The 27,058-nt window shown below is 35.4% G+C and overlaps 3 protein-coding genes across 3 annotated transcripts; 1 reads left to right on the plus strand and 2 right to left on the minus strand.

The window, feature by feature from the left end:
- Positions 1-2,800: 2,800 nt before the first annotated feature.
- Positions 2,801-7,292, minus strand: LOC137742488 (mitochondrial import inner membrane translocase subunit TIM50-like). The gene is made up of 10 exons (XM_068482371.1): positions 6,875-7,292; positions 6,399-6,490; positions 5,557-5,593; positions 5,036-5,097; positions 4,792-4,905; positions 4,419-4,523; positions 4,231-4,329; positions 3,729-3,885; positions 3,506-3,608; positions 2,801-3,141 (listed from the first exon to the last, which is right to left on the minus strand). The coding sequence occupies exons 1-10, from the start codon at positions 7,143-7,145 to the stop codon at positions 3,096-3,098; spliced, it is 1,086 nt and encodes a 361-aa protein (XP_068338472.1). The 5' UTR covers positions 7,146-7,292; the 3' UTR covers positions 2,801-3,095.
- A 3,552-nt stretch (positions 7,293-10,844) lies between these two features.
- Positions 10,845-11,582, plus strand: LOC137742930 (uncharacterized). The gene has a single exon (XM_068482865.1). It carries the CDS (start codon positions 10,845-10,847, stop codon positions 11,580-11,582), a length of 738 nt encoding a protein of 245 aa, XP_068338966.1.
- Positions 11,583-21,055: 9,473 nt separating this feature from the next.
- On the minus strand, positions 21,056-24,732 carry LOC137743785 (meiotic recombination protein SPO11-1-like). Its single transcript, XM_068483724.1, has 15 exons — positions 24,666-24,732; positions 24,446-24,545; positions 24,205-24,278; positions 23,692-23,793; positions 23,316-23,389; positions 23,109-23,125; positions 22,781-22,850; positions 22,638-22,674; positions 22,430-22,477; positions 22,271-22,329; positions 22,143-22,174; positions 21,924-22,029; positions 21,613-21,733; positions 21,476-21,539; positions 21,056-21,391 (listed from the first exon to the last, which is right to left on the minus strand). The coding sequence occupies exons 1-15, from the start codon at positions 24,730-24,732 to the stop codon at positions 21,265-21,267; spliced, it is 1,098 nt and encodes a 365-aa protein (XP_068339825.1). The 3' UTR covers positions 21,056-21,264.
- Between the last annotated feature and the right edge of the window lie 2,326 nt (positions 24,733-27,058).

The following is a 27,058-nucleotide window of genomic DNA, read 5'->3' on the forward strand; positions in this document are numbered from 1 at the left end:
ACAAACATTTAGATATACTAATTCATTATAATATATTTCGGTACAAACATTTAGGTACGTACATTTAGATACAAACATTTAGATACACTAAATCCTCATAACATATTTTGGTACAAACATTTAGGTATAGTCATTCGTGTACACTTATGTATTTAAATATTTTTCTTATGGGTCACCAATTTCTTTTAATGTTCTTTCATTTAAGTTTATCTATAATTTGTAGAACTAAAATTCGTATATTAATAAAATCAAAATTTTAATGTGAAGACATTAAATGAAAATACACATTGCATAACGAAAATAGAATACTAGTTTACAGTATTGAAGTGTATCTTAGTAGGTATCCGGCCTTGCAGCCGTTAAGTATAACAAACTAACCTATCTGTCTATAGAGAACTTCTTCTGCAAGATCACTGTCATCTTCTCTTTTCAATTTCTCATTCATTGCAAGTGGTATACTCACAGACTTGCAATCTTTCAAACCAAATTTGTCCAAAAGTGCATGATCATACTTCTTTTGATTAATAAAGATGATATACTAGATTTCATTTTGTTTAGTGAAACTGATATTTTGTTCATCAGTTTCAGACACCATGACATAGTATGCAACTGTATGCTTGGCTTGAATGTGCATGTGATTGCAAAGCACAAATGCAAAAAGATTATGCATTTGGATTTCTATAATTCTTCATTCAGTTTGACTAATAGTTGTCTTTTGAGAGAAGGTTGTTGTATCCTTGTTTCAGTGATCAATGTGCTTCTTTTTGGAATCAAATTGTTGTTATCGACACTCAAAGTGAGAGAATGTAAGATTATTGTTGAGTTGTCAATTGTTATGAACCGAATTACTTGAAAGGATGATCACTTCAAGTTATTTGAATTTTAACGTGATTCAATATTGATTAGCAAGAATTATGGAAACAAGAGATACTTTAATTGACTATTTGGAACCCAAATTAAGGCAGACATATTGTACATGCCTTGGTGGGACAACATTTTAATTTAATAGTGATTTGGCATATCTCTCTATTAGCTATACTGGGTGGTTTTAGAGGAACCCTAATCATTATATTAAGGGTGTCCTTGCTTATACAATATACACGTTTGATTCTAAGCAAACCCTATTATTGCTGGAACGCTTTCGTTTGCTGACACTAGAAGACTTTTTTGTCATCCGCAGGAGCCATGTCTTCCGTATTCTACGAATAAGGTTATTTCTATTTCATGTTGATTTAATTTATCGCATTTGTGATCCTAATATCTTGTTGTTGCCGTTGTTCTTATGATTCCAGAAAATATCTTACAACTCTCACACACACTAAATGAGAGAGGAAAGTGACGGGGTTACAAATTCGCACATTTCACACACCTCACACTTACGTACCTTACACGAGTAATATTAAAACAAACTTAGCTGCTATGATTGCTGGTACAATCCTAACCTATGAGCTAGCCTACTCTCAGCCGGAGAAAATCTCGGTTAATAGAAATGTGGTGGTAGTATTTTAACAATTGAAATGGACATGAGGAGTTCAAGAGACGAACAGCACAGATAGGAGGAGAATTCAACATGAGGATAATTAAGTCTTTTCAATTTCAATTTTAGTTAATTTTATAAGAATAAGAAAAATGCTATATTTCATTAGGTGGTTCTCAAAATGGCTATATTTCTAAATTTTCCTTACTAAAAAAGAGGGGAAACTAATATTTCTCATCTCACTTTAACCTAGAAATAGAGTCTTAATAACACCATCAAGTAAAAACGGAAGGAGAAAGCTGGAAAATGGGAAGTCCGTTTGCCCCAGTGGATTGCGATTCACCCAAGCTCACGTTATGCACCCTCAACTTGAAGCCACTTTTAACCGAGCTCAAATATTATGCACTCAGTTTTACCAAAAAAAAAAAAAAAAAATTATATATATATATATATATATATATATATATTCTGCATCCAAAATGAGCGTGATCTTTGTGAGCTCAAGTTATTGACCAACACGTGTTTGTTTATAAACTTGTCTTTTCTTGATTTTGTTATCATAAGACTTAATATGTATCAAACAATTGGGGCCATAAAGAGGCCACACCCATTTTGAGTGCAGAAGATTTGATCTCCTTTTAACCTTCATTTGAGATGATTGGTGTGAAGAAGAATCCTAATGGTCAAATGTATACCTCTCTTGGTGTCTTGGCCAAGGTTTTGTGGTGGTTGCCATTTGTGGTGTTGTATCTTTCTTTTCTTTTCTTTGTAGCTGATGCAGGGAAGTAGGCTCAGGTGACAAATAATCCAGACAACGATGGATGCCTTCATGCTGTTCTTCCCGTCTAAGGGCATTGCTTGCTTGATGATTCTAAAGATATTTGTGGCTAGCATTTTTTCCTTTTTTCAACTTTTTCTTTTAACAGACTATTATCAACAATAAAAGATGAACGTGACCTTACAATTGATTAACAATAATATAGTTCAAATTCACCTTTAGCGAGAATCAAACTAAACCTTTTCACTTGCAAGAGAAGAAAAATACCACCAAAACCGTAGTACTAAGTGACTTTTGTTCAACTTAATTCCCAAAGAAATCCAATTGATCTTTTGTTTAACGATGAAATATCGGGCTAGCATTTTCAGTTTTCATTTTCTGTGCACTCATTGTGAATTCTAATTTCTACAAACCCAAAAGACCCAAAAGATGAATCACAAAGTCTGCAGGTAAAACCCAAAAATCACCGGACAAGTTATTTACATGAAAATACAAGTAAATCAGCCCGAAACATGCTTCTCAATGGATGCTGGAAAACACAAAAATAGCCGAGTAACTTTCGAGAAACAAGTTACAAATCATTTATTCCATTCCGGGGTGTTACAAAATAACAATTGCTGTGAGCAAAAATTCTGCTGTTTGTAGAAATTTATGGCCAAAAATACGATGTCAACAGCAGAGCAGTCACATATAGTAATGTTAAATCTATGCTGCAAAAGAATTATGATCAATTCCAAATTTCTTGGTAGCAACTTTAACACTGACTCGAAAATCATTTCGCCAGTTGTACTTGAAAACATCACCTAGTCTTTACAATATTCTTGACTCGGCATCCTGACCTCAACGTCTCCATAATCGACCCTGCTGCTTCTGATTTTGCATCCGCCTGCAATGTCATTACAGTTCTGTTTAGCATTATGGCAACTTCTAACATTTTCTTTTTAAGAACAAATTTTTATTGCAAAGAAACAATAAAAATACAAAGACACAAAGTTTTGCTAGAAATTATGGCAACTTGTAACATTATAAAGAGACAGATTCTCACATCACACAATAATAAAATCAGTCGTATAAGAATTATGCAATGAATCTCAGACATGTCTTGCAAGTACGAATAGGAGAGCATCTTCTCTCAACAGTAATACAGCTAATGTGTAGTTAATCACTAACGTAGAATTAAGTGAATAAACATGAACATGACACAGTTGACCTGTTTAATTACAAAGATTAAACACAAAATGAAGACTTACTGTTGATGCTCTTTAGATCGCCTAATGAACTCTGCAGGAATATCACGCCCTTCATATGATTCCAATACTTGCCTGATATCTACTGGAGGATTACGGGCAACAACTGCACATAAACAAAGCACAATGAGGCGGTAATGCATTTCTCACGAGCTTCAGGAGCTGAATTAACACAAATGATGGGAAGTCAACTGGTGCTAGAAGAAATGAAAATCACATGACTTACACTCAAGAAATGGTATGAAATCCACAAGAGCTGTGTCATCCAACTCATACTTATATGGCTTTATTATGGCACCATTTTCGGGCTGGAGACTATTTTCTCGTGCATGGGCACTCAGATAGATGATCTTTTTTGGATCTCGGTTAAGTTTTGAAAGGTCCTGCCAAGAGAAACTGCATCTCATATCTTTACCAATCACATATATCGAAACCAGATATAGAACATGAACAGAGAGGAAATTGGTTTGGAATCAATGCACATTCGAGTTTATCAATTATTTCACGGTTTGAAATGGCACACCAGTAAACTTTTTAGTTGCAGGATCGTTAATTGTAGTAACATAGCAATCTGCTTAGAGATGCTGCATTGGCAGGGGCTAGAGCCACAAACCGTACAAAATAAATACCACGCTAAAGGATCATTTCAAAGATATAAATCAACAAAAAGGTACACAATAGAGGAAATCGAACATCATGTAGTGAAACAAAATTCCCAAAAAACTTACCCTATAATGTTGTCCATTCTGATACTTAGTGGCAGCCTTTCCCAGCCTATATCTTACACAATTCTTGGTGTCCAGTCTCTCCATTACAGGATCTACATACTACATTTACCAGAAACAGCCCGATTCTGTCAGAAATTTAAAAAAGAGAACAAAAGGTAATGACGATGTATAAGTGAATTATTAAATACCATATTTGAATAGTCTGAATACACAATGATTTCATAAAACTGAGCAAGATGTTCCAAGAAGGCATCAACTCCAGGTCTTTTGATAGTCTGCCAGCCCTTTTCTCGCTTTATACGCCAAATAAAAAAAAATGGATGTCAGTAACCAAACCAAAATGAAAAAAAAAAAAAAAAAAAAAGAGCCTTCAAGGTCTGGACTGTAATGCTAAACACACTTTAGATGACACGAACAAATGGGGAAAAAATTAATTTCTTAGAAATCTTGAGATCACATAAACATGAAGTACCAAATAAATCTTCTAAGACCATGCTAAATCTTGCCAGCATAAGAGTGCAACGTCTTATGTTGGAGACAAAATGCCTCCACCACCCTTACCGTCCAATAAGAGTACAGTAATGTCTCCTGGAGATCCAGAACAAGGGTAAAAACATGTTTCTCCATGGGATGCAAATCTGGGAGAAGCTTCTCTGCGTATGGTTCAGTATAACCCTATATAAGAGTAAGAAGAATTTGAGTCAAACAACAGTCAGCTCTTTAGACAAGAGTCACATCAATCAAACCACAACATTAGTCTGTGGAAGGAAGCGGAGAAAAAACTCTAAGAGAATAAAAAACACACTCGAATTTGTTCTTCAATATTCCTCCTTGCATCAATGTAAGCTTCAGCTGCTTTAGCAGGCACTGAAATATAGGACAAAAAAGAATCAGCATACCATCAGTAACAACGTGAGAAATAATTGATCTGCTGCTAAACAGCTCATCAGGTGACAAGTTAAACCAAATAAGCTCTGTCAAACTTTATAGCCTAGGCGTGGGCATTAAAGAATATGTTTCATCAATATACCTTTTTGAAAATACATCATCAAAATATACATAAAATGGTTCAGTAAACAATTCATTTCTCTGTGATAAAGAGTTGGATCAAAAGATTAATGACTAGTTCTGTCATCTTCTGATGTTGGTTATAAGGTAACTATATGCTCAGTAGTTAACATATTTATACTACCAAACAAAAGTAAAAGCAAAAGATGATTGAGGTTAATTCAATACATCGTCTACATAACAGGCTCCAGAATAAAGTAAATTAACAGATGCCAACAATGATAAAAAGTTCTCAGACTGCGTAGTTGAGGACCTCACCTGTAACTGCAGAAGAGTATACCCAATTTTTAAATTTCTGCAGAAGAAATAGATTGTTAAATGTTAGTCTACTGAAAACTCATCCCTTTCAGTTGTGGAGGTAATAACGATAATATAATGCATCATAAAAAGCAAAGCCAAACAACTTCATACGACGCGAACTAAATGCAACCTACTACTTATCTGTCTTCTGTAGCTGACAGATTAGAACACACTTCTATGACGAACAACTGTTAAAAGATTTAACTAATAAACAACCCAGTTCATGCAAGCTAAACCATAGAATATGTGTATACAAGACTGGATAGGCTGATTTGACTCCTTGAATAACAATCCTATATAAAGGCTTGGACCATTTTTTTAACAAAATACTTTCCTTCATGGTTCAAGCCCTCCCACTGGACTGACCACAGCTAGCTAAAAGGTATTAGTACTTGGTCGAGATATCCCTGATTTTCACTTGAATCAATCAGATGACCGGGTCAAAGAAGTCGACCAAACACTAATGGCAGTTGAAAGACATCCTCTGTACAGGTCAGGAATTTTCAAGTCCTATGTGTCTAACACTCATATGACGTACATTAAACTCGCTAGAAATGAATTCAACATACTAAAATGACAGGATATTCTTTCCAAACCATGTCAATCAAATGCTTAGACTTATTTTCATCTAAAAACTTGTTTCGCATCACAAAACAAAAGAAGCCGTACATTTCATTCTTTCCCTTCCTCATCTCTTCTTCAGGTTGAGTTACTTGAATATAATTGTTATTTTGCACTATTAAGTCATGCGGACAGCTAAGTAATTGTGTTCCTAAAACAAAGTTCCAAGTCATACTTACTTCAAGAGCGGATGCATCATCTGCCAACCTGATAGTTGAAGGTGCTGCTCGGAGAGCCTTGGTCTTTTCATCGATTTCTTCCAAAGAGTAAGCTGCAAAATGGATGCAATCCAAGATTCACTCTTTCACCAAGAAAGATAAGACCCACCACATTAACCAATATTAAAAACACAAAGAATTGCTGTTTGGCCGAAACCCACATCAAATTTCACTTCTACAAACCAAAAATAAAAGGAACAAAAATGAGAAACCCAAATATCACGATCAAATAAAATCCCAAATCTTATAGTTCGACATTGTTCAATCAATTCGCCGACAAATACAAATTCCTCATCACAAATTACTCTAAAACGCCCAACCCCAAGCCTTTCTTAATCTTTTCAGCCAAAACCCACGTCAAATTTCACTTCAAAACCCTGAGAAAACACCAAGACGTATAAAATGAACCAGCATTCCCAGAGCAGCATAGCTCATACCATACGAGACATAACCAACACAAGCAGTGGCTCCAGTGATCGCGCCAATGAGCGAGTACTTGAGAAAGTTCCAAGATTTGCTACTTGAAGCGTTCGGAGCGGGAGTGCTTTGAGGTGGCGGTGGAGGTGGAGATGTGAGATCGGAGACTAGGGATTGGGCTCCGATGAGCGGTTCTTTGGAAGGGGTTGAAGCCACATCGGAGCTCAATAGGCGTCGATTGCGCTTTAACAGCCAGGAGACTGAACGGGACCGAAGCAGTATCGAGGACATTCCTAGGGTTTTAGAGAGGTTTTGGTTGTGATTGCTGTGGTTTGGGATTGGAGTAGGGTTTTGAGGAGAGAGAGAGGGATGGAGAGGGAGACGCCCGTGGGGGGAGGAAACAGAGAAGGAGAGAGAAGGGGCTGTTTGGGTGTTGGAATGGAATTTGTTCGGAACTTTCGAGGGGTTGTACGAGGGATGTTTGGACGTCGGTTCTTCTTTAGTTGTTTCTAGTTTAGTCAAGAAACTCTCTGTTTGGCTTCCGACTTGCATTGCCTTGATTTTTGTGTTTGTCCAAAATTCAAATTGTTTTCCAAAAACAAAATACACATTGTACACGTCATGCATGTTAGTCTACATTTTTTTGTGTAGGATTAGCTTGGATATGTATTAAAATGTGGCACTTGTATTTTTTTTAAGTGAAGATAAAAAAAATAGATTAGATATGAAGAAAACTAATCCCTACTAAGCCTATAAAAATGACAAGATTGCGAGGGATACGTTCTTTCTCTGACTAGTTCATCTTCTATTTTCACTTGGACAAAAAAATTGTGGAAAAACGCTTACAATCAATAAAGTTATATTTTCTCAAAATATTCTCCATGTAGTGTGACTGATCAAGAAAAAAACCATCACATTTTTTGAATTTTTCATTTCCAAAATAAAATTAGCTTCACTAAGATCCTTCATATCTAAGAATATTTTTTGTTTCATTAATCACAATAAATTTGAGCCAAAAATTAATAAATCATCAACATAGACGAGAATAATTACATGTAAATCATTTCACGATTTATAATATATGCACTTGTCACTCTCTTTACTTTTATAATCATTGTTAATCATGCATGAATCAAATTTTTACGCCACTGTTTACGTGTCTGCTTTAAACCATGAAGAGATTTAGTCAATTTACATGCTTAGTTCTCTTGGCTAGGTTCAACAAAACATTCGGGTTGGTTCATATAGATTTCTTCATTTAAATCTCCATTCAAAAATGAATAAAAGTAACAGCAATTAGCAATTTAATGGATGGTACTCTAATACCTGGAAAAAAAACAAAATATCATAGAAATATAGATCAATTTTTTGTTTAAAGCCTTTGCAACAAGTCTAGCTTTAAGTTTATCTACACTTCCATCTAGTTCTAGTTTCTTTCTAAGCACCCATTTACACCGTATATAGTTTTACAACCTGGTGGTAAATCTACCAGTTTCCAAGTATTATTGGAAATTAGTAATTCTATTTCATCATTAACACCTCGTTTCCAAAAAGCAAAAAATAGCATAAGGTGTGGTTAAAGCACCTTTCAAATTAAGTGAATTTTCCTCAACATTATAAACAAAATAATCTGGGTCAAAATCTTCTTGAATTCTAATTTTTTTACTCCTTGGTTCAATCTCAATATTTTCTTCATCCTTAAAATTAGGAGCAGAAGAATCAGGTTTATATAAATTATTTTGTTGCCCCCATTATTTTTATTTTTAGAAGGAAATTTTTCTTCGTCAAAGATAGCATCACATGATTCTATGTTCACATTATTTCAATATTAAGAAATCTTTAAGTTGTACTATTTAAAGCATATCCAGAAATAACAAAAGTAGTAGTTTAAGCCCCCAATTTAGGACTTTTTTATTAGAATTTTTTTCGACACTTTTATGAGGTTTTTTAGTGATTTTAGTTTTACTACAACTTTCACATTTTTCAAAGTCTTTTTTCATCATTGGAATTAAATATAAACTGCTCATGATTCATACATATTTGCTATTTACAATTTTATATAACATAAACATGCATGCCAAAAATTTAAAGAAGGAAGCGAATAACCTGAAGTAGAAGCTTTATTATCATTCTCAACATTTATCTTAAACAAACCATCACAAGCATAACCTTTGCACACAAATACACTCTTTTAAGTTATATTTTCGCCAAAGGTGAATTTGAATCACAATATTGTTAGCCCATTGTAAGGCTTAGTCTACTCTCCCACCCCCTTAATGTAGATAATATTGTTTGTTAAAAACAAATTGATAGTAGAAGCAAATCACTAGGTTAAGCTTAAAAAAGAGTAGTGATTTATTGTATCCTTACACATTTTAGGTTAAAACCTTAATTTTTTTTTAACAAACGATATTACGTAGTGGGGGTTTAAAAATGAAAAAGGAACTTGGTAGGTATATAATGATGCATGGAACAGAAACGAGCTTCACTGGAGGTGTCCCTAAGTTAGGACTTAATTAAGATCAAAGCTTCCATTATGAAAATGGATTACAGGAAACAAAGAGCATGATATATATTTGCTTAAAGTTGAAGGATTGAACACCATCCAAATTCAAACCCAAGTTTAGTCCAAGCAACAGCAGCAAGCATAATTTTCACCTACTAAATATGACAACCCTTTGCTTTGGGTCACGAGTAATATTCCTTGCACCAAATTTGTAAATTGTGTGTTTGTATTTTTCTTTTCAATGTTGGAAGAAATTTCGTATCTTCCTTTTTTTCGTTGATTGGAAAGAAAGAAAAAAGGAAATTATATCTCTAATTGAAAGTATGACCACACACTTTACTTTCCCTTTCATACACTCATGTTTCACCTTGTTCTTTTTTTATTTGATTTATTTAATCTGATGATTAAAAGTTTAATATAAAGGCATATAAGAGGACAAAAATGACATGTAAGTTGTGTATATGTTGATCTCACATTTATTAGATATGTAAATTATGAAGTAATTTTTACATACTTGTGACAATGATTTTAATTAGGCTCTCAATCTTGGATTATTTAAGCCATGCTGCTACCATGGGTTTGTTATAGAACATAGTTTGATCAATATCTAATTTGTTTCGTGGTCCCACTCTCAGATGATTGCCACCTCTCTCTCTCTCTCTCTCTCTCTCTCGCAATCAAGTTTTATAAGGCAACCAAACCTCAAATAGTGAACATGAAGATTACTCTTGCCTGATGCCTCAATGGGGTGACAGCTAGAAAGTTCCAAATAGTCGAGTAAATAACAAGTCACCATCCCTCCTCTCTCCAAATAGAAAAGAAAAACTATTATGCACTCGTCTCACGAAATTAGTTCACATATTTGCTATATTATCATGTGAATAGTATATAATTATGAATGTGAGATAATCGTTTTATACAACGGGTGCATGAAAGTTTTCATCCTCCACAAAGAAAATTCATGTATATCAGATGAGCATTTAAAATGAAAGACTCACATAAAATGAATTCACCGCTACGTGTTGTCTCTAAATTTATATATACATGATAATAGATTATTAGACAAGGGCATCGCGTTTGCACTGAACTTGTTCCATGTCAGTTACTCTCGTATTTAAGAGTCCTCACTATGTATATATACACACTTGTTAGAAAAGTTTTTTGAAGCAGACTTGAATATAGTTGACTAAAACAATGTGTTTCTACCACCTTATCAGAGTTTGAAACTTCGCCCAATAATTTATATTACATTAATTAAAATGTCACAACCTAAAATTTCTTTAAGCCTAGACTACTATATATAACTCTCCATATTCCATGACTTCCACATATATATATATATAGAATATATACCACCTTTGGCAAGACGACTCCAACAATCGAAAGTTCAAACTAATCTCTCCACCACCCCATATATCTTTCTCAATTTTCCAAAGACCTGCCTTTTTATACCTCTTTAGCAATTAAAACTAGCTAAAGAGAAAATGGATGATCGAAACCAACAAACCTTCACAAATTACTACTACAACTCCATAGACAATCAGCTCCTGAAAAAAATTGCCAAGTTTTTGCTTTCAGCTTTTGTGTTTTCATTCTGCTTTTCCCGCTCATACATGCTCTCATTCCTCCATTCCTTCAACTTCTACTTCTCAACATTCCCTTACCAACTTTTCACTCACGCCATTAACAAGAACTTCATATTCTTCATATGCAACTTGCTCTTCGTTGTCCTTGCAAAACACTCGGGCTTAACCCAGCCTCCGTCGACCTGGTCTTATACTAGCAATGACGAAACGAGCTTCAAGAATACAGAAGGTGGTTCGGATTTCGGTTCCCCAATTTTAGAGACAGAAGAGCCAGTTTTGCCAAAGGATAATACAAAAACGGGAAAGATGGACTCACTAGAAAATGTTGCTGGAGAAGAAGAACATGAAAGTGAGCCCTTGATCAACCAAGTGGAAAAACATGCAGAGAAGGAGGTTGTTGAAGAACATGAAGAACAAAAAGAACAAGAACAAGAAAGCATGTTGTTAGTTTCAGAAGAAGAAGAAGAAGAAGAAGACGATGAGGATGATGATGGAAAACTTGCCGAGGAAGATGAAGATGTAACCGGAAGGTTTGGTAATGGTACTGAAGAATTGAACAAGAAATTTGAAGACTTCATTAATAGAATGAGGGAAGAATTAAGGATTGAAGCACAGAGACAACTAATTATGGTTTAAGGATGTTTTAAATTATGTTGCGTGAAATGGTTTTATTCGCTACATTATTAGTTGTGTAAATTTATGTATTATTAGCATAGCCTTAATGTTTTTTTTTCCTTAATCTTTTACTTAATTTGTCTGGGAGTTGCCTTTGGCTTCGTTTGTAATGAATCTGAATCGTTTACATAATTAGTTGTGTAACCTTATGAACTTAATTTTGATGTAGTAAATCTGTTCTTTTGTTTAAAATAGAAAGTAATAAGGAGAGGACGAGGAATCAAAGACAAAAACTTGAGCGATGAATGCTCTTAACCGATGTGATGAAATTGGTGATGGTTTCCTATATTGAGTGGAGTTACTTTCTTTATTTCCAACTAGTTTTTGATAGAATCTTAACTTTTTTTTATTGTATCAAATAAAATTATCCGTGTCAAGCACAATGATGCATGTGCTCTCATGTCATTAAAATATGAGTTCTCCATGCATTAGACTTAAAACGACTGCTTCCAGCTTTTTGGAACATTAGATACATGGACAATTAACTAAACTTGTCTAGTACCGAGGTATTTAAAGTTATGATATCAGACGGCTCATTTGTGGTTGACCCCATTGACTTAAAATCTTTCTATTAGGTGCAAACTGACAAATTATGTAATTAACTTCTTAGAGATAGGGAAATTATTTTCGCACCCCATATTCTCCTCTTGCACTCTTTTCTTATTTTTAGTCTTTCTTGTTTTTAGTCGTAGACTTAAAATTGAATAAGCTAAAGGAGAATTCATGGACAAAAATAAGGGCACCAAGGGGTTCAAGGATGTTCTTATTGAGAGTCACACCAAGTTAGGGCTGGTTTGGTATTGTTGTGCTTTGAAAAAATACTAATTCTGCTGTGCTGTGAGAATAAACGGCTGTGAAATAAAGCAGCTGAGTGTTTGGTAAACTTTTTTGTAAAAGTACTTTTGAAAAAAAAAATAGTATTATAGTGTTTGGTAAACTTTTATGTAAAACAGATGTGAAAAAAAACCGATTTTTCAAAGCTGGGTTTTGCAGCTTCTTGTTTTTGGCTTTTTTTCACCAAAAACTGTGAAAAAAAACTGAAGCTGAATGTTTACCAAACACAAAAACAGCTCCCAGCTTTTTTTGATACCAGCTTTTTTCAGAATCACCTCAGTACCAAACCAGGTCTTAGTCATTGATTCCATCATGAGCAAGTGCAATACTCTCTGGAGACTTCATGCCATCCTTGAAGACATTCTCTAGGTTGCAAATGATTTTACTTCAGTTTCATGGAACCATGTCTATCCAAAAGCTAATGTTCTTAAGAACGCCGTTATTAGTGTAGGCCACAAAATCCAAGTAATTCTTAGGCCTGTCAATTTATTTTACAACCCATTAATTCGGCACAAAACGATATGAAGATAAAAAAGATTTCGGGTCACTCGTTAGCTTAACGGATCAGATCGTTATTGCGTCACCCGTTAAGATAATGGGTCTGACATGACACAATTTGTTAAGATAACGAGTATGACACAAAAACGACATAAATACGATGAACACAACCCGTTTGCCAAGTAATTCTTTGCATCTTGAAATAATTGGATTCTGCCATTTAATCACCCTTATTTTCCCAAATGGAACATTAGTGGAAAGGTAAAATTAGCACAGAAAGGCAGTACTAAAGTGGCCAAAAAGAAATAGAATAACAAATAGAATTTTGGAATATTATAGCCTATATAGGTAACCCTTGCCGTAAAGAAATTATGCTGCAAGATACTCCTACCCTTTTTCAGTGTTATCCTATATACTCAGAAACATGGAAGAGAATTCCAGAAACAGAAGAGTTCATTACACGTGCTATTTATTCATGCAGTCAAAAAAAATAAATCATCAAAATACAAGATTCACTTCCCCAGAATGAGTAATCCATTTCAGAACTGTAATCATCTTGCAGCAACTATGTGGACAAAACGAAGACTAACACGTCATGGCCTACGGACAAAATATTTCGTGTGAGTCATTCATCTGACGAGAAAGATAAAGTAAAAAAAAAATAAAAATACAACCGAAGATATGCGAGTATTTTAATGGCCAGAAGATGACTCACCTACATTCCTTGTCAGTTATCAGGGAGTGAAAGCAATAACATATTCCCCATGTTTCGATCATCCGATTTCTTGACATCCCAAATAACATTATCGGTTTTAATTTTCTTACGTGTCAAAAACTCAAATGACAGAAATTTTGTTTTAATTTTTGAAAGGGACTGAATCTGTCTCTTACGAGTGTTGTATGTATTGGTACACAGGTGGATGATGAATCCTTAAGGTCTTTACACTTGTGTGGTTGGAAACTTTGAGCTTTCATTTTCACCCCTTACCTGAGAATATTTACACCACAAAACATGTAGGTTCTCCATAAATGATAAATGTGTCCTTCCCTCCTTCCTTCAAATTGAAGTTAATTTCAAATTGATTTGACCTGTTGGATTCTCATATTCTATACGCCACTCAATGAAGAGACCCCTCTAGGATTTGGTGGGTGGGGGCTAATGATGGATATATACCGGAATAAGTGAATTCCAATATTCACCCGAGATTGCTTCATTTGTTTCTAAACAAAAACAAAATATACATATTTCATTACTCTTGATTCCCAAGCACAAATAATGACATTAGGTTTGAGTAAGGAACAAGTGTTTGTGCCGGATTATTGATTTTTGAAGAATATTATAGTCAGTCGTTTACGTGCATATGAATGCATGAATTGCAACTATTGATGATAGGAGAAAAACAATAACATGCGCGTAAATGATTGACTACAGCATTCTTCAAAGAACAATAACATACACTTGAATAAATTGAGAATAAATTCATTTACGACAACTGAAATTGTGTCATATCAATTCAGTTTGCACAACTTGCTACTGGATTCATTAAAGATTGATTTGCCCTAAAAAAATCTGAACCATCCACCTAGATCCAGTACTGCAATGATATACTGACTGTAGTATCAAATAGCTAGCTAGTGAAACTGATGTGTAACTAATCGACAATTCAATGTTGTTGAATGCAGTGATGTATACTTGCACATAAATTTGCTCCACAAATTACAATCTTCTCAAGTTGCAAATCCCATTACACCAAACCTCAAAAGAGTTTGGAGATTCAGTAGATGAATCATTTACTTGTAAGTATCTAATTGTCGTGTCGGCAAATAATGATTAACTAAGAGAATTGTTATTGGTACTCTAAAAATCTCATTCTACACCCCAAACTTTCTATATTTGAAAAGAAAAATACACTTGTGAGAAATGTAGAATGAGATTTTTAAAGTGTCAATAACACTTCTTTTAACTAATATGTACTACAATAATACACAGCATTGCTAGCTGCCGACTAAGTCCCAAGTTATTTTCGATGGGTATATTATGATTTAACTCTTTAGTAACAAATAATGTGCTTAGAGCGATCTTAAGTTTGAATATATGAAATTTTGTCACATTATTTGAAATTTAATAATGATTGACGCAAATTTGAAAGAGCATATTAGCAGAGTGATTTTCATTGAAAATAGTGAGCATGCGGTGAATAATGCATTTTTAGTAGGTGTATATGTTTTGATCATGTTATCATAATATTACTCAATTAAAAATCTACGCTTATGGTGTATCAGAATTCATTTTAAGAGTGATTACTCATAAATTTTTTTACCCGTAACCTCAGTTGTGTCACAAATCATTGCATTCTTTTGCTAATACAATATCCACACCTAATTTCTTTAACATTTAAACCAAAATTCTTTAATCATGAAATTATAAGGGGAGAAAAAAATTAATTCAGAATTTACATGATATAATTATCAGGAAATTAATTAGATACTGAATAAACAATAAGCGCTCTAGCAACCCCACACTTGATGCAGCACCCTACATGATACAACACTTCTATTTCTTATCCGTTGGTTTTCCTATTGTCTGTGCAACATTGGCTGCTGGTGGCGGTGGTGGTGGCGCCTGATTTGGTGGTGCCGGTGTTTTTGGCTACTGTGGTGGCACTGATTGTGATTGTAATTGTACTGGCGCCGGTGGCTGAGACTGTTGTGGTACCGATGACGATGACGAAGGCGGTGGCAATTGCGGTGGTGGCTGCGGCAGGGTTGGCAATGTCATCATTATGAGAGGACTGGGATCATTCCAGTGGTAGTCATACCCTCCATACGGCGGATAGTGATAAGGTGGGGGTGGCACCACCCCATAAGGGTTATATCCATATCCAGCTCCAAAATAATCGTAGCCCCCACCCCAATCGTCCTTGACGTCACCATCGAACGTAACACTTTTTACTTCTGCATGTTTTCCTGACCCTTCCAACACCATTAAAAGTGTACTTGGAATTACTTTCCTTGAAATTTTTACCGTTCCTCCCTCTGCATCTATGTTAATTTTATACACACCTAAATTTCACAAAGACATAGTAAAATAAATGAAATAAATAAAAGGTATGCAGTAGGAATATTATATTTTCTTTTCTAAAAAAACAAAGAGGCAAAACATTGGAAAATATATACCATAAATATTCTGCAAGACATCATAGATCTTGTTCCTGCATGCCTCGCAATTGATATTTACTTTCAGAACACAACTCTGCAAAACAATGAAATTCATATCAAGTTAAACCAAGTGATATGCTAAGATAAAATAAAAAATCACAATTAAAAACAAATGAAGATAACATATATATGCGAATTAGTTAGTTCAAACTTCCATTCCATAAATTAAAGTAACTTAAAATATCGTCTTGTTAACAAAAATTACGAAGATATAGTATTGAGAGTATTATATTCTTACCATTTGTGCAACAGAAGAATTCATCCGAGCTTCTGATAAAATTTCTTGGTAGCTCTTCTGGATGGTGTTTTCTTGCACTGACAGTGTGACTTATTTTTGTCTCGTTTATATACATTATTTTTTAAAAGATAATTACTTATGAATTTACATATTTTATAGTTGTATTTTGGCTGTTACATTCCGGATCAATTTCATAAAAATCTCTCATCCCGAATATTCCATGTAATTTTGATCCGAACGGGAAATATTATTTCCAGTTGTGAAATTACTGTTTCTAAAATTTCACCTCTGGAAAAAGTAAAAGCTTGCAGAAGAGGTAAAAAAAACACACGTGATATTGGATGGCTGCCTAATACAGTCACGTAATTTTAATATTCGAAATTTGCTTCTTAATTCGGATTGAGAGATTTAAGTGTGAATGTTGGCGTACAGTTGTCATGGTACATTCGTCACAAATTACAAAAGTCAATTTTTGTATAAATCAAGTCAAATTAACTAAGAAGAAAAATATTAACATAAAGAATAAAAAGAGTAATTTAATTTAGAATTTTTATCACAAATAATTTTTAAAACTAACTTGTTCTATCAATATGATAATTGAAATTGAAAATCAATTAATATAGTCTCTACAAATAGACATTGTAAATCGGTCATTTCGTCATAATTTCGTTAAAAATTCTGTTATGTGCTGATGTGACATGTAATTGGATCTTATAAGTTCAATTAAATATTATCATGTAGATTAAAATATTAAAATAATAAAAAATATATTTTATTTTTGAATAATTAAAAACTAAAATAAATGATTTGGGAATTCTACGGAGCTCGACTGCCTCGACAACAATGGCAGCAAAATTCGGTTCCTTCAATTACAATTTCCAGGAGAAGAGAAAGCGGTTACTCTTCGTCCAGAAGGGCTGCTCCTACTCCGAGCTGGGTGGCTTCCTCCACACCGAGGAGCAAGACCCGTCGTCGGGATTTCCCCGCTGCTGCACTTTCCGATCAGTCTCCGACCGAATCGTCGTATGGTGTCGAACAGTCTTTATGTCTCTGTCATCTCTCTCTCAGCTTAGTTTTCATACCCATCGGTTCCCGGTTCATTGGTAACTATTCAATCTTTGTTCACATCGGTCGCAGAAGAAATTTCGTTTCTTTACGTACCCTCCTATGAGAATCATGAATTCCAGCTCAGCTTCATCCCCGCTGCTCAAGACAACAGAGGGTGAAGAGTTTGTAAGTTTAGTAAAGAGAATGTTTAAAAAGAGTAAATATCATGGATAACCTTTCAATGGAATTGGAATCGGGCCGCTGGCTCTTTTTCCTGTCTGGAAGTGGAAGAGTTCCAAGATCATCAATTTTTTTTTTTTAGTTTTTAATTATTCAAAAATAATTTTATTTTTAATTATTTAAATATTTTTAATCCACGTGGCAATATTTAAACAGAATTGTGACGAAAGGAGCACATTAATTTGCAATATCTATTTTTAAGGACTACATTGATTGATTTTCAATTTCAATGACCATCTTGATGAGGTGAATCAATTTCAAGGACCATTTGTGATAAAAACCCTTTAATTTATTCTTTTTTTTTAGCACAACGATATATTTTAGACTAAGAAAAATGGAGAGTTCAACTAGCTCACATAATAGGCAACCTAATTTGGTATCGAATTCGCCATTCCCAAGATTTGAACCTAAGACCTTCTTATTTTTAAGTGAAGAGGAATATCACTTGCCAAAAAATAGTATCATTGGCCATTTTTTAATGTCGCACACTAAATAAGAAGACCTAGGTGTAGTCAGATTAATTAAAGCAATATGCTCTTTTAGTACATAAGCTAAAATCCTAATTCTAATTTATTTTATACATATGGCTGGAAACTTTCTTGGAATCAATTTATTGATCCACGTTTCAAGAGAGTTTCTCTCATGTAAACAATATAAACAATGCGTGTAAAAATAATAATGATATTCCTACCACTTAAATATACTTTAGTTTTATATCATCTTATGTGACAATTTATGAACATAGAATTGTAGTAAATTTCTATGGTGAGAATATAATTATTATTATTTTTATTTCGAGTGATGGTGGTTTAGCCAAACCTAAAACCTTAAATACTGTTAATGTAGAGAGAGATTGAGAAATGATTAAGGTTTCAAGAACTAGAGAGGGGGAGAGAGAGAGAAGAGGATTTAGAGAGATGAATTGCAGAATCTGTTATATTGATTTCTTACTCAAGAAGTTATTACAATGATGTATATATAGAGAGAGCAATGTCTCTAACTAACTAACTAACTAACTAAGGTTTACAATACTATATTCTAACATCCCCCCTCAAACTCAAGATTGGGGCACCCAATCATGAGGTTGAAGCAGTCAGATTGTCAAAGAACATTAGTGCAGTATTCCTTACAATTGGAGAGTGAGGTTGATGCTATATCATGTGTACCATAATAGCCAAATCAACAGACCTGGTGCCGCCACCCTTATCACAAATGCCCATATGGTATCCTACTTGAATATCAAATATACCTCCAACATTGCATAAGCGAAATACATAAGATCCTCTGAACTCATGTGCATCAATTTGAATAGATTTCTCCCATATGGCCAAAACAACAAGTTGAACCAAAAACGAGTCTAAAAATAGTTTTGCATTGTACTTTCCCTGTAACAGGTCTGCAAGAACCTGAGCAAACTGATGTAACAGATGGAGCCTAGTCGAAAAATGCAGTATAGACAGTCCTTGCACTTCTAGTAACTGGGTTGATTCACAAGATGTTGGTAATTTAGTTGATCCGCTAGTTTGTGAACTTTCTGCACCAACAGAACTAGCTGGCTGCTCCTCGGTTTTCATTATAATTGGTTTATCACAATCGTTCTGCTTTGGAGCACTGATAGAAGCTCCTGTTGTGGAATTAAGTGGCAGGGAAGATTCAAGGTAATGAGAGAAAGAATTGACCATAACAGAGTCATTCTTAATTGACTCCATTGAATCAGACACTTGAAGCTGATCGTGCAAGTTTGGATCTTGTGTGATAGATGAGTTGGTAGTTTGAGTAGAACAATGGGCAGCAAGATGATCCTTATGTGAACAAATTTGACATGTAGTAATTTCAGGTGGCAGGGAACTAGGATATAGAGATGAAGGTGAGCCAAGAATTCCATTATAACTATCAACATTATTACCATAGCTTGACTGGCATGAACTAAAATTGGATTGAGCATAATAACCACCATTGAAGCCAACATGAAATTGAGAGCTAAAGAGAGGAAAGAAAGAACCTTTTGTCTCACATTCAACAAGAACACAATCCACAATGGCTTCCTTAGCGAGCAATTGTGCACGAAAATCCTTTAGTGAAATGATACTCTCACGCCCTCTGAGTACACATTTAAATGTGTTGTATTTTGGAGGGAGTCCATTCAATGCAATGATCACAAAGTCTTCATCAGCAAAAATGACACCAAGAATAGAAAGTCCATCCCTTGCTTCTTTAATTCTTTGAAGATACTGGGAAATTGAATTTGATCCCTTCTTAATGGTGTAAAGATCAGTTTGTAATTTGATTATACTAGTTTTTGTACTTGGTAAGAAAAACTGGTTTTGAAGACGAACCCACATCTCTTGAGAACTCTTGCTACCAATCACATAGGAAATAGCGGATGAAGAAAGTGTTGCAGTAAGTAACAACATCAAGGAATGATCATGCATTTTCCAGACTTTGTACTCATCAGTTTCAGTTCTAGAAGATGAAGTACCAGATGTTACCTCTGAATCTCTTGAAGAACTAGAAGAAAACTGAGCAGGACAGAGATTTGATCCGTCAACGAACCCGATAATTCCATGGACTTCAAGCATCAACTGCATCTGAAAATGCCATTGTAGATAGTTGGTCTCATCCAGTTTCGTAGTAACAGACATGGAAACAGATGAAATCAATCCAGTGATTGGTGATTGCAAGATTTGAAGTTGATTCGCAGTTACCATTTCGGAAAAATTGTAGAGAAATCTGTCTGAGGAAAAGACTCAAACACTTGGTGTGCACAACCTTTTAGAGCGAAGAATGAAGAACTGGGTAATCTTGATATACCCACAAGACAGAAGAAGAAAGAATTTCATGTAGCATAAGCAAAAGAAAGGATCAAAGAAGCTGATCAAGCTTTAATGGCTCTGATACCATGTTAATGTAGAGAGAGATTGAGAAATGATTAAGGTTTCAAGAACTAGAGAGGGGGAGAGAGAGAGAGAAGAGGATTTAGAGAGATGAATTGCAGAATCTGTTATATTGATTTCTTACTCAAGAAGTTATTACAATGATGTATATATAGAGAGAGCAATGTCTCTAACTAACTAACTAAGATTTACAATATTATATTCTAACAAATACAACGTATTAGTTTACCTAAAACCATTGGAGTTTCAACACATTGGTACTCACAAGGTTCATCACATTTCACCAAATTAAACACAATGCCTTGCAATCTGTCCAAAATCCTGTTTCTGCAGGATCACGTCCAAAAGCCGAAGTAGGATTTTAGCCCCGCCAAGAACAGGGACTCCGGGTGCAGTTAAATGACGTTTATAAAGAAGAACTAGTTACGAGTCAGTTTCCAGGGATGTAGAACTATCAGATGCTGCTATTTGAAGTAAAAAGGTAAAAGCGATAACGCACCATAATCATAAAGGAATTACATCGCTAATTATTGAGGCATTCGAGTTTTGTGTTTTCGGATCATTGTTTGTTCACTTAACAATGTTTTGAAATGCAACTGCTGATTATGCTCTGCAGAAATAATCCTCACATTTCTTTTACCCTACAAGCTAAGCAATACAAGCTTAGATGGTGTTAGATGTGGACTCCACCTTGAATTTTAGATGGTATGTACACCTCCGACAAAAAGTTAATTTCGTGCACAGACAACGCTTCTAATTCAAACTTCACTCCTCTTTCCAGCATCAACTGTAGCTCCAATCTATCGTCAGAAAAGAGTAAACCTATCGAATGTTGTTTAATCCACTCGTACAAAGATGAAACAAGAAAGACAACAGAGTCTTACCTCCACTGTGGTGCTTCTCTTTGTAAGTAGCATCGAAGTAGCATTGCCTCCGTTTTCCTCCTGTCTGACATGATTATAAGGAACCTCGGGAAGGTTGCAAACAAAAGAATGCCAATGTAAAGCGCCATATCTCTCACCTTCTGCTGTCAAAGGAAGGAGGCACCGTTGTGGAAGACTATACTTCTCTGAGTCCGAAGGGAAGGCTCCAAGCCAGAGTACCTTGGGGACGCGTAGAAATTTTGCATCATAGGCCATTTGCTTACATAACAATGGGAGTGCGTTAATTTGATATAACTTGAGCTTCATTACAATGTACAAGTAGTCTACAAAACAATTGACTTATTCAGTTCTTAATCTTCAATATGTGCAGTGCTCCTAGGTAGTTCACATGCTGGTCAACTTTGCAAAATGTAGATAACCATTTAATGGATTGATTAGAAAGCCTAACCATAGAACCAAACCGATATATGGAGAGGATGTCAAAACCGTATGGATCACAATCTACCAAGCAATAGATAGGGAGATGCAAAGTATCCACCAGGAGCCCCAAAAACCTAGCAAACATGATGGAAATTAATAAGAACTAAATAGACAAAAGGGAAATGAACGTGCAAACAGCATATAAGGAAAGGCACTCCCTATATGAAGTTTGAAGGGGACTCTTCACCTTCTTGTGGGAATATCAGGATAGCCACGTCCCTGTGAAGAAAGACACCCATAAAAAAAAAGTTTAATAAAAGCTGTTGCAAGAACCAGAGAGAGTTAATATGGACAAAGCAAAAGGTGTAGGCTTACTGTGATAATGATACAATGGTTTTTGTTGCAAAACTGGTCATCTGCCAATCGTTGAAAAACTGTACAAGATATATAAATGATGGTTTGTTGATAGAAGCACACATCACAATCCAGCTCTATCATGCTGAAGCGTCAGGGTTGTTATAAAAAAGAGTATACCTGATTCTTTCTCCACAACAAGTATGCACCGAGCTACACTGACAATATCTGCATGTTAGAATTAAAGGTTTGAGTTTTTTTCTTTAGACACTTAGGGTTGATCTATAAGAATTAGCAATGCATTTGTAAACTTCACATTATCAAAATTGGATAACGTTGTTTCCAAACACAGAAAATTTTAAATATTCTCTCTTAACCATCTGGATACCTTTGACCTCTTCAACATGAATAGGGACAGGGAAGGCCTGTATGTGAACCAGATGCAAAGTTTTAAGTTCAGACACAGTAAGGTGACGATGAAGAAGATATCATAAAATAATATCACAAAAATCAAATTAGATCCATTCTTACTGTGTTTGGCCTGTTTATGCAATCAAATACGTTTCCAGCTTCTGAAAACCTTAACCAGCCCATTACCAACCTATAAAGCATGTCAATTAACATTCTGACTTGACAATACGTGAATTGTGATCATTGTTATCAACGCAATGAAAAATCTGATCCTACCACAGGGAGGAAGTTGATCAACTCCAGATTAACAAAATATTCTAATAAACCAGAAATGCACACATTTAAATGTGAATAATTATTGGCATTGGTCATTTTCATACAAAATCAAACAGGAAAGCACATCATTATCTTCTTTCTTAGAAAATCCGACGAAAATTTTCATACGTACCCCTTTCCTACAGACACCTGTCAAAAGGAGGGAACATGAAATAAATAACACAAACTGTGAGCAGCTTATCAAGTTATTAGAAGCTCATGTGGTAATTCAAATAGCTTAGATAATGCCACTATACTAATCATACATAACAGGCTCCAGTACCCCTAATATAAATAAAATAGCAATGAAATTAAATGAGGAAAATATCGGAGTACCCACCACATTCAAATTGTGGCGACTACACTGCAGAAGGATACATATGTCATTGATTGCACGGTCTACTACTGACTGATCTGCATTGTACATTAAGCAGAAAATATTAGTACTTACATGGAGAGAGCGTGGAAATAACGCATCAAGAACTCAAATTATTAAAGATCAAGTCCAAACAGAAATGCTGTGTTCTACATAACATCTTTAGCACAAAGAATTAGGCCTCGATTTTGCTGCTCATGATGATAAGTCAAATGTACAATTTGCAAAGAATTCCGTTTATCATAATCCAAGTTCGAGGTCTCATAACGAACTACATCATATAAATTATATAGTAAGGATTATTCTTCAACACTGGAAATCAAAATATAACTCAGATCACCTGAAAATATAGAAGGATGCATGTAAAAGATATCCCTCTTAGACCCGTGTCTGTTTTCTTGCAGAAGTTGCTGAACAATCAATAGAACCTTGAGCAAAACATCTGACACAGATTCGGAGAACTAGGTAATCAATCAATAACAAACGTAAATCTCTTACACATTTCCGACAGCGTTACATATTTATGAAGTTGAAAGTCTAACAACTTAACATGCTTTGCTAGACCAAGGCCTAGATTCGAGTCCCGCAGCCAGCAATCCCTCTTGCTGGGCGATCTGTGAAAACCAAAAAAGGGGCTAAGACCCCCTCTGTAAGTCCTTGAAGAGGCTTGTGGTATGCACTGGCTCTGGATGGGTAGCCTCCCTTCCCCGTAAACTTAAGAAAAACATAACATGCACGACTCTATGGCGTACCACTTCTCTGATAAATTTGTTTGTTCATTCTTGATAACAAATAACAAAATGCGTTTCGAGGTGAAAAATAATATTCCATAGCAAAGCACAACGTATCCTACCTAATCTACGCACATGGCTTGCCCTTCGAAGCGTGAGAATCTCCTGCCATTTTGGTGAATCGAAGCTACAATAGCTGCGATAACAATTTTGATAGCTAATCAAACAAAAACGTAGCAATAACGTATCAATGAGTACTGAAGCATAATGTTAACAACTCTGTGTTGCTTGTTTGGTTGCTGAGAAAATAGATGAAAATCTAAACTATCAATCAAAATCGAGAGAGTAAGCTAAGGATCTAACCAATTTGAATCGGGATTCGTGCAGTAATTTCTGAAGCGATCGATGATAATCTCCGGAGACCGTTCATTGCTAAGATCTTCAACCATAGCTCGAGTAAATTCTGGGCACCCAAATAAATTCCCAAAAAATTGGAAATGGATAATTAGAAATTAGCGTCTACTCGAAACAACTGAATTCCGAATTTAAAATCTTGATATGATTGGGAAACCTCAAATCTAACCTCTGACTTTTCTTAGCAGATCGCACGGCCGCGGCTGTGAGCTCCATCTCCAGTGCTTTCCCTCCATAATGCTTTGCGTTGTGTTGATGGAAATTTTTGAAAAATAATTTTGGGATTGGACTTATTTATATGGTTTCTATTGGGCCGGGTCAGTCAAGTTCGCTTGGGAGGAGGCGTGCACAGTGTTTTATGAACTTGGGCCTTGCTGGATCAAACCGATAACTTTAATGCGACAATCACACCGTCATGTGATGGTGTTTATTTAATTATTAAATTGCATCACAGGTAGTACTCTCATGCATCAGTCAGTTTGTCGAGAAATTCTTCAATTCGGGGTTTCGGACCACTTCAACAGTACGGAAAAAACACAAAAATCCAATCCTACTTTCTGGTCCCATCATCATCTCTTGGCCCGTAATCCAAGTGTCACACAAAAGAACCTCTCATGTTTGTCACACTTAAAATTTTTCTCTAAAATTATCTGTAACATCTGGCGTTGGATACAAATCTTATCTTTTTATACACGTAATATTCATGGTTGTGGTGATCAGTAGTTGTCCAAATTTTATTGGTTGTAGGGTGCATATCTAACAATATCTCGCTTTTGTACCAACCCAACTAGATACCCGTTCTATCTCCGTGTTATTTACATCTTTTTAACTTTAAGACGTTGACATCACTTAAAATGATGGGACAAACTAAAGTTGAAAAACAAAACAAGTATTTACCTGTTATAAACTTCTTATTTAAGTGTGATTGTGTAAATCCTAGATTTGATTTGATTATAGTTATTCTTTCTTATATGGAGAAGAATGATTTCTTTTGTCTTATTACTATAAATAAAGACACTGTGTAGGAGGAATAATACATTCCACTACACAATCCTACAAACACATCTCTCTCTATGTTCTCTTTGTGTCGCTGGCCCCCTTCCCCTATTAGTTAAATATAAGCCACAACACGTTATCAGCACGCTCCTACCGTTGCGCTTAGGAATCTAATGCGGAAGCTTTCTGCATCAAACCAGTTCACCAATATCATCTGCAATCAGGTTCTTCCAAAACAACGGTTTTTATCTCGATATTTTTGCAGCCCTAATAGCATGAACATTTACCATAATGCATGACCTAACTTTACTTTTTTCGAATTGTAGATTCTACATAAATTGTGTATGCATTATATCCATAATTGTTGAATTATGTGAATTTGATATTGCCATGAATTGCATCAAATATCTGCTTATGCATCAAATTATTTTATGAATATGCATTGAATTATTCTAGAATTGCCAAAAAAAAAAAGAATGATGATAAAGTTTTTTTTTAGGGTTTCGTTGAAAACCCATCCATGTCGATGAGCTTCTTTTCCCCTGAGTTGAGAACCCAAACCTGGAGCCACTACTCTAGGCCTAAGCCCTAACCCGACACCTAGATGGCGTTACTTCCCTTGAACCGTCGAGTAGCATGGCAAGCAGCCATGCATAGCCATCTCCGGCTACCTCCCCGTTGACCTGCAGTCGTCACCGATGAGTCTTTGCCTGAAATTTGATGTTTTTCTTTGAAATTCAAACCGCAAATTTCTAGGGTTTTACAACGTTGAAAGTTTCACTCTCCGTTCAATTTTATGGGTTGTCATTGTACCCATGACTTTCACTGTGATTTTTGCACCATAACACGATCAGCTGAAACGGTGGCGCCAGTCTTCTTCTCTGACGAGTTCAACTAGCTTGAGCTGGGGTGTCTAGATCAAAAACCTAAGCCCATTTGGGCTTGGCTTATTTCTCGGCAAAGTTTCAGCCCTTTGGGCTTTGACATTTCTCTCGGCTTGCATCACAGAGCCCAATTGGGCCTCTATTGGACTCAGCCTACGACACCAGCCCATGGCTTTGGTGTCCCCGTGTCCCCACTGCCGCAGAACCAAACCCCTGAAGCGTTCTCCAAGTTCCCTGCACCCAATTGCATCAGATCCCAGCTCGTAGCTGGTGATTCGGTACACCTAGCCTGTGATATACTTGATCGCGCCCCCCTTGGGAACACATATGCTACAAAGCAGTGGATCTGTGCCTATCTATCTCAGGCCTGTAGCCCAGCCCAATTTTGCGTTTGGGCCGCACGTTCAAACTATTCAACCTACCCGTGGGCTTTAGCCCATTACTTTGGGCCTCGAGATTTAATTGCCTATTTTTAGGCACGTTGGGTTATATATATATATATATATATATATATATATATATATTTTTTTTTTTTTTTTTACCCACACTTTAAATTTGGCCTGAAGTCCAAATAATTAATTCAATTATAATTATAGACCTGAAGTTCTATTTGCATATTTTTATTGTTGCATATTTCTGTATATATATTTGTGTCTGTCTGCAGGAACATATGAACCTGAAG

The sequence above is a fragment of the Pyrus communis genome, chromosome 8 (assembly GCF_963583255.1).
Source record: "Pyrus communis chromosome 8, drPyrComm1.1, whole genome shotgun sequence".
Classification (NCBI taxonomy): domain Eukaryota; kingdom Viridiplantae; phylum Streptophyta; class Magnoliopsida; order Rosales; family Rosaceae; genus Pyrus; species Pyrus communis.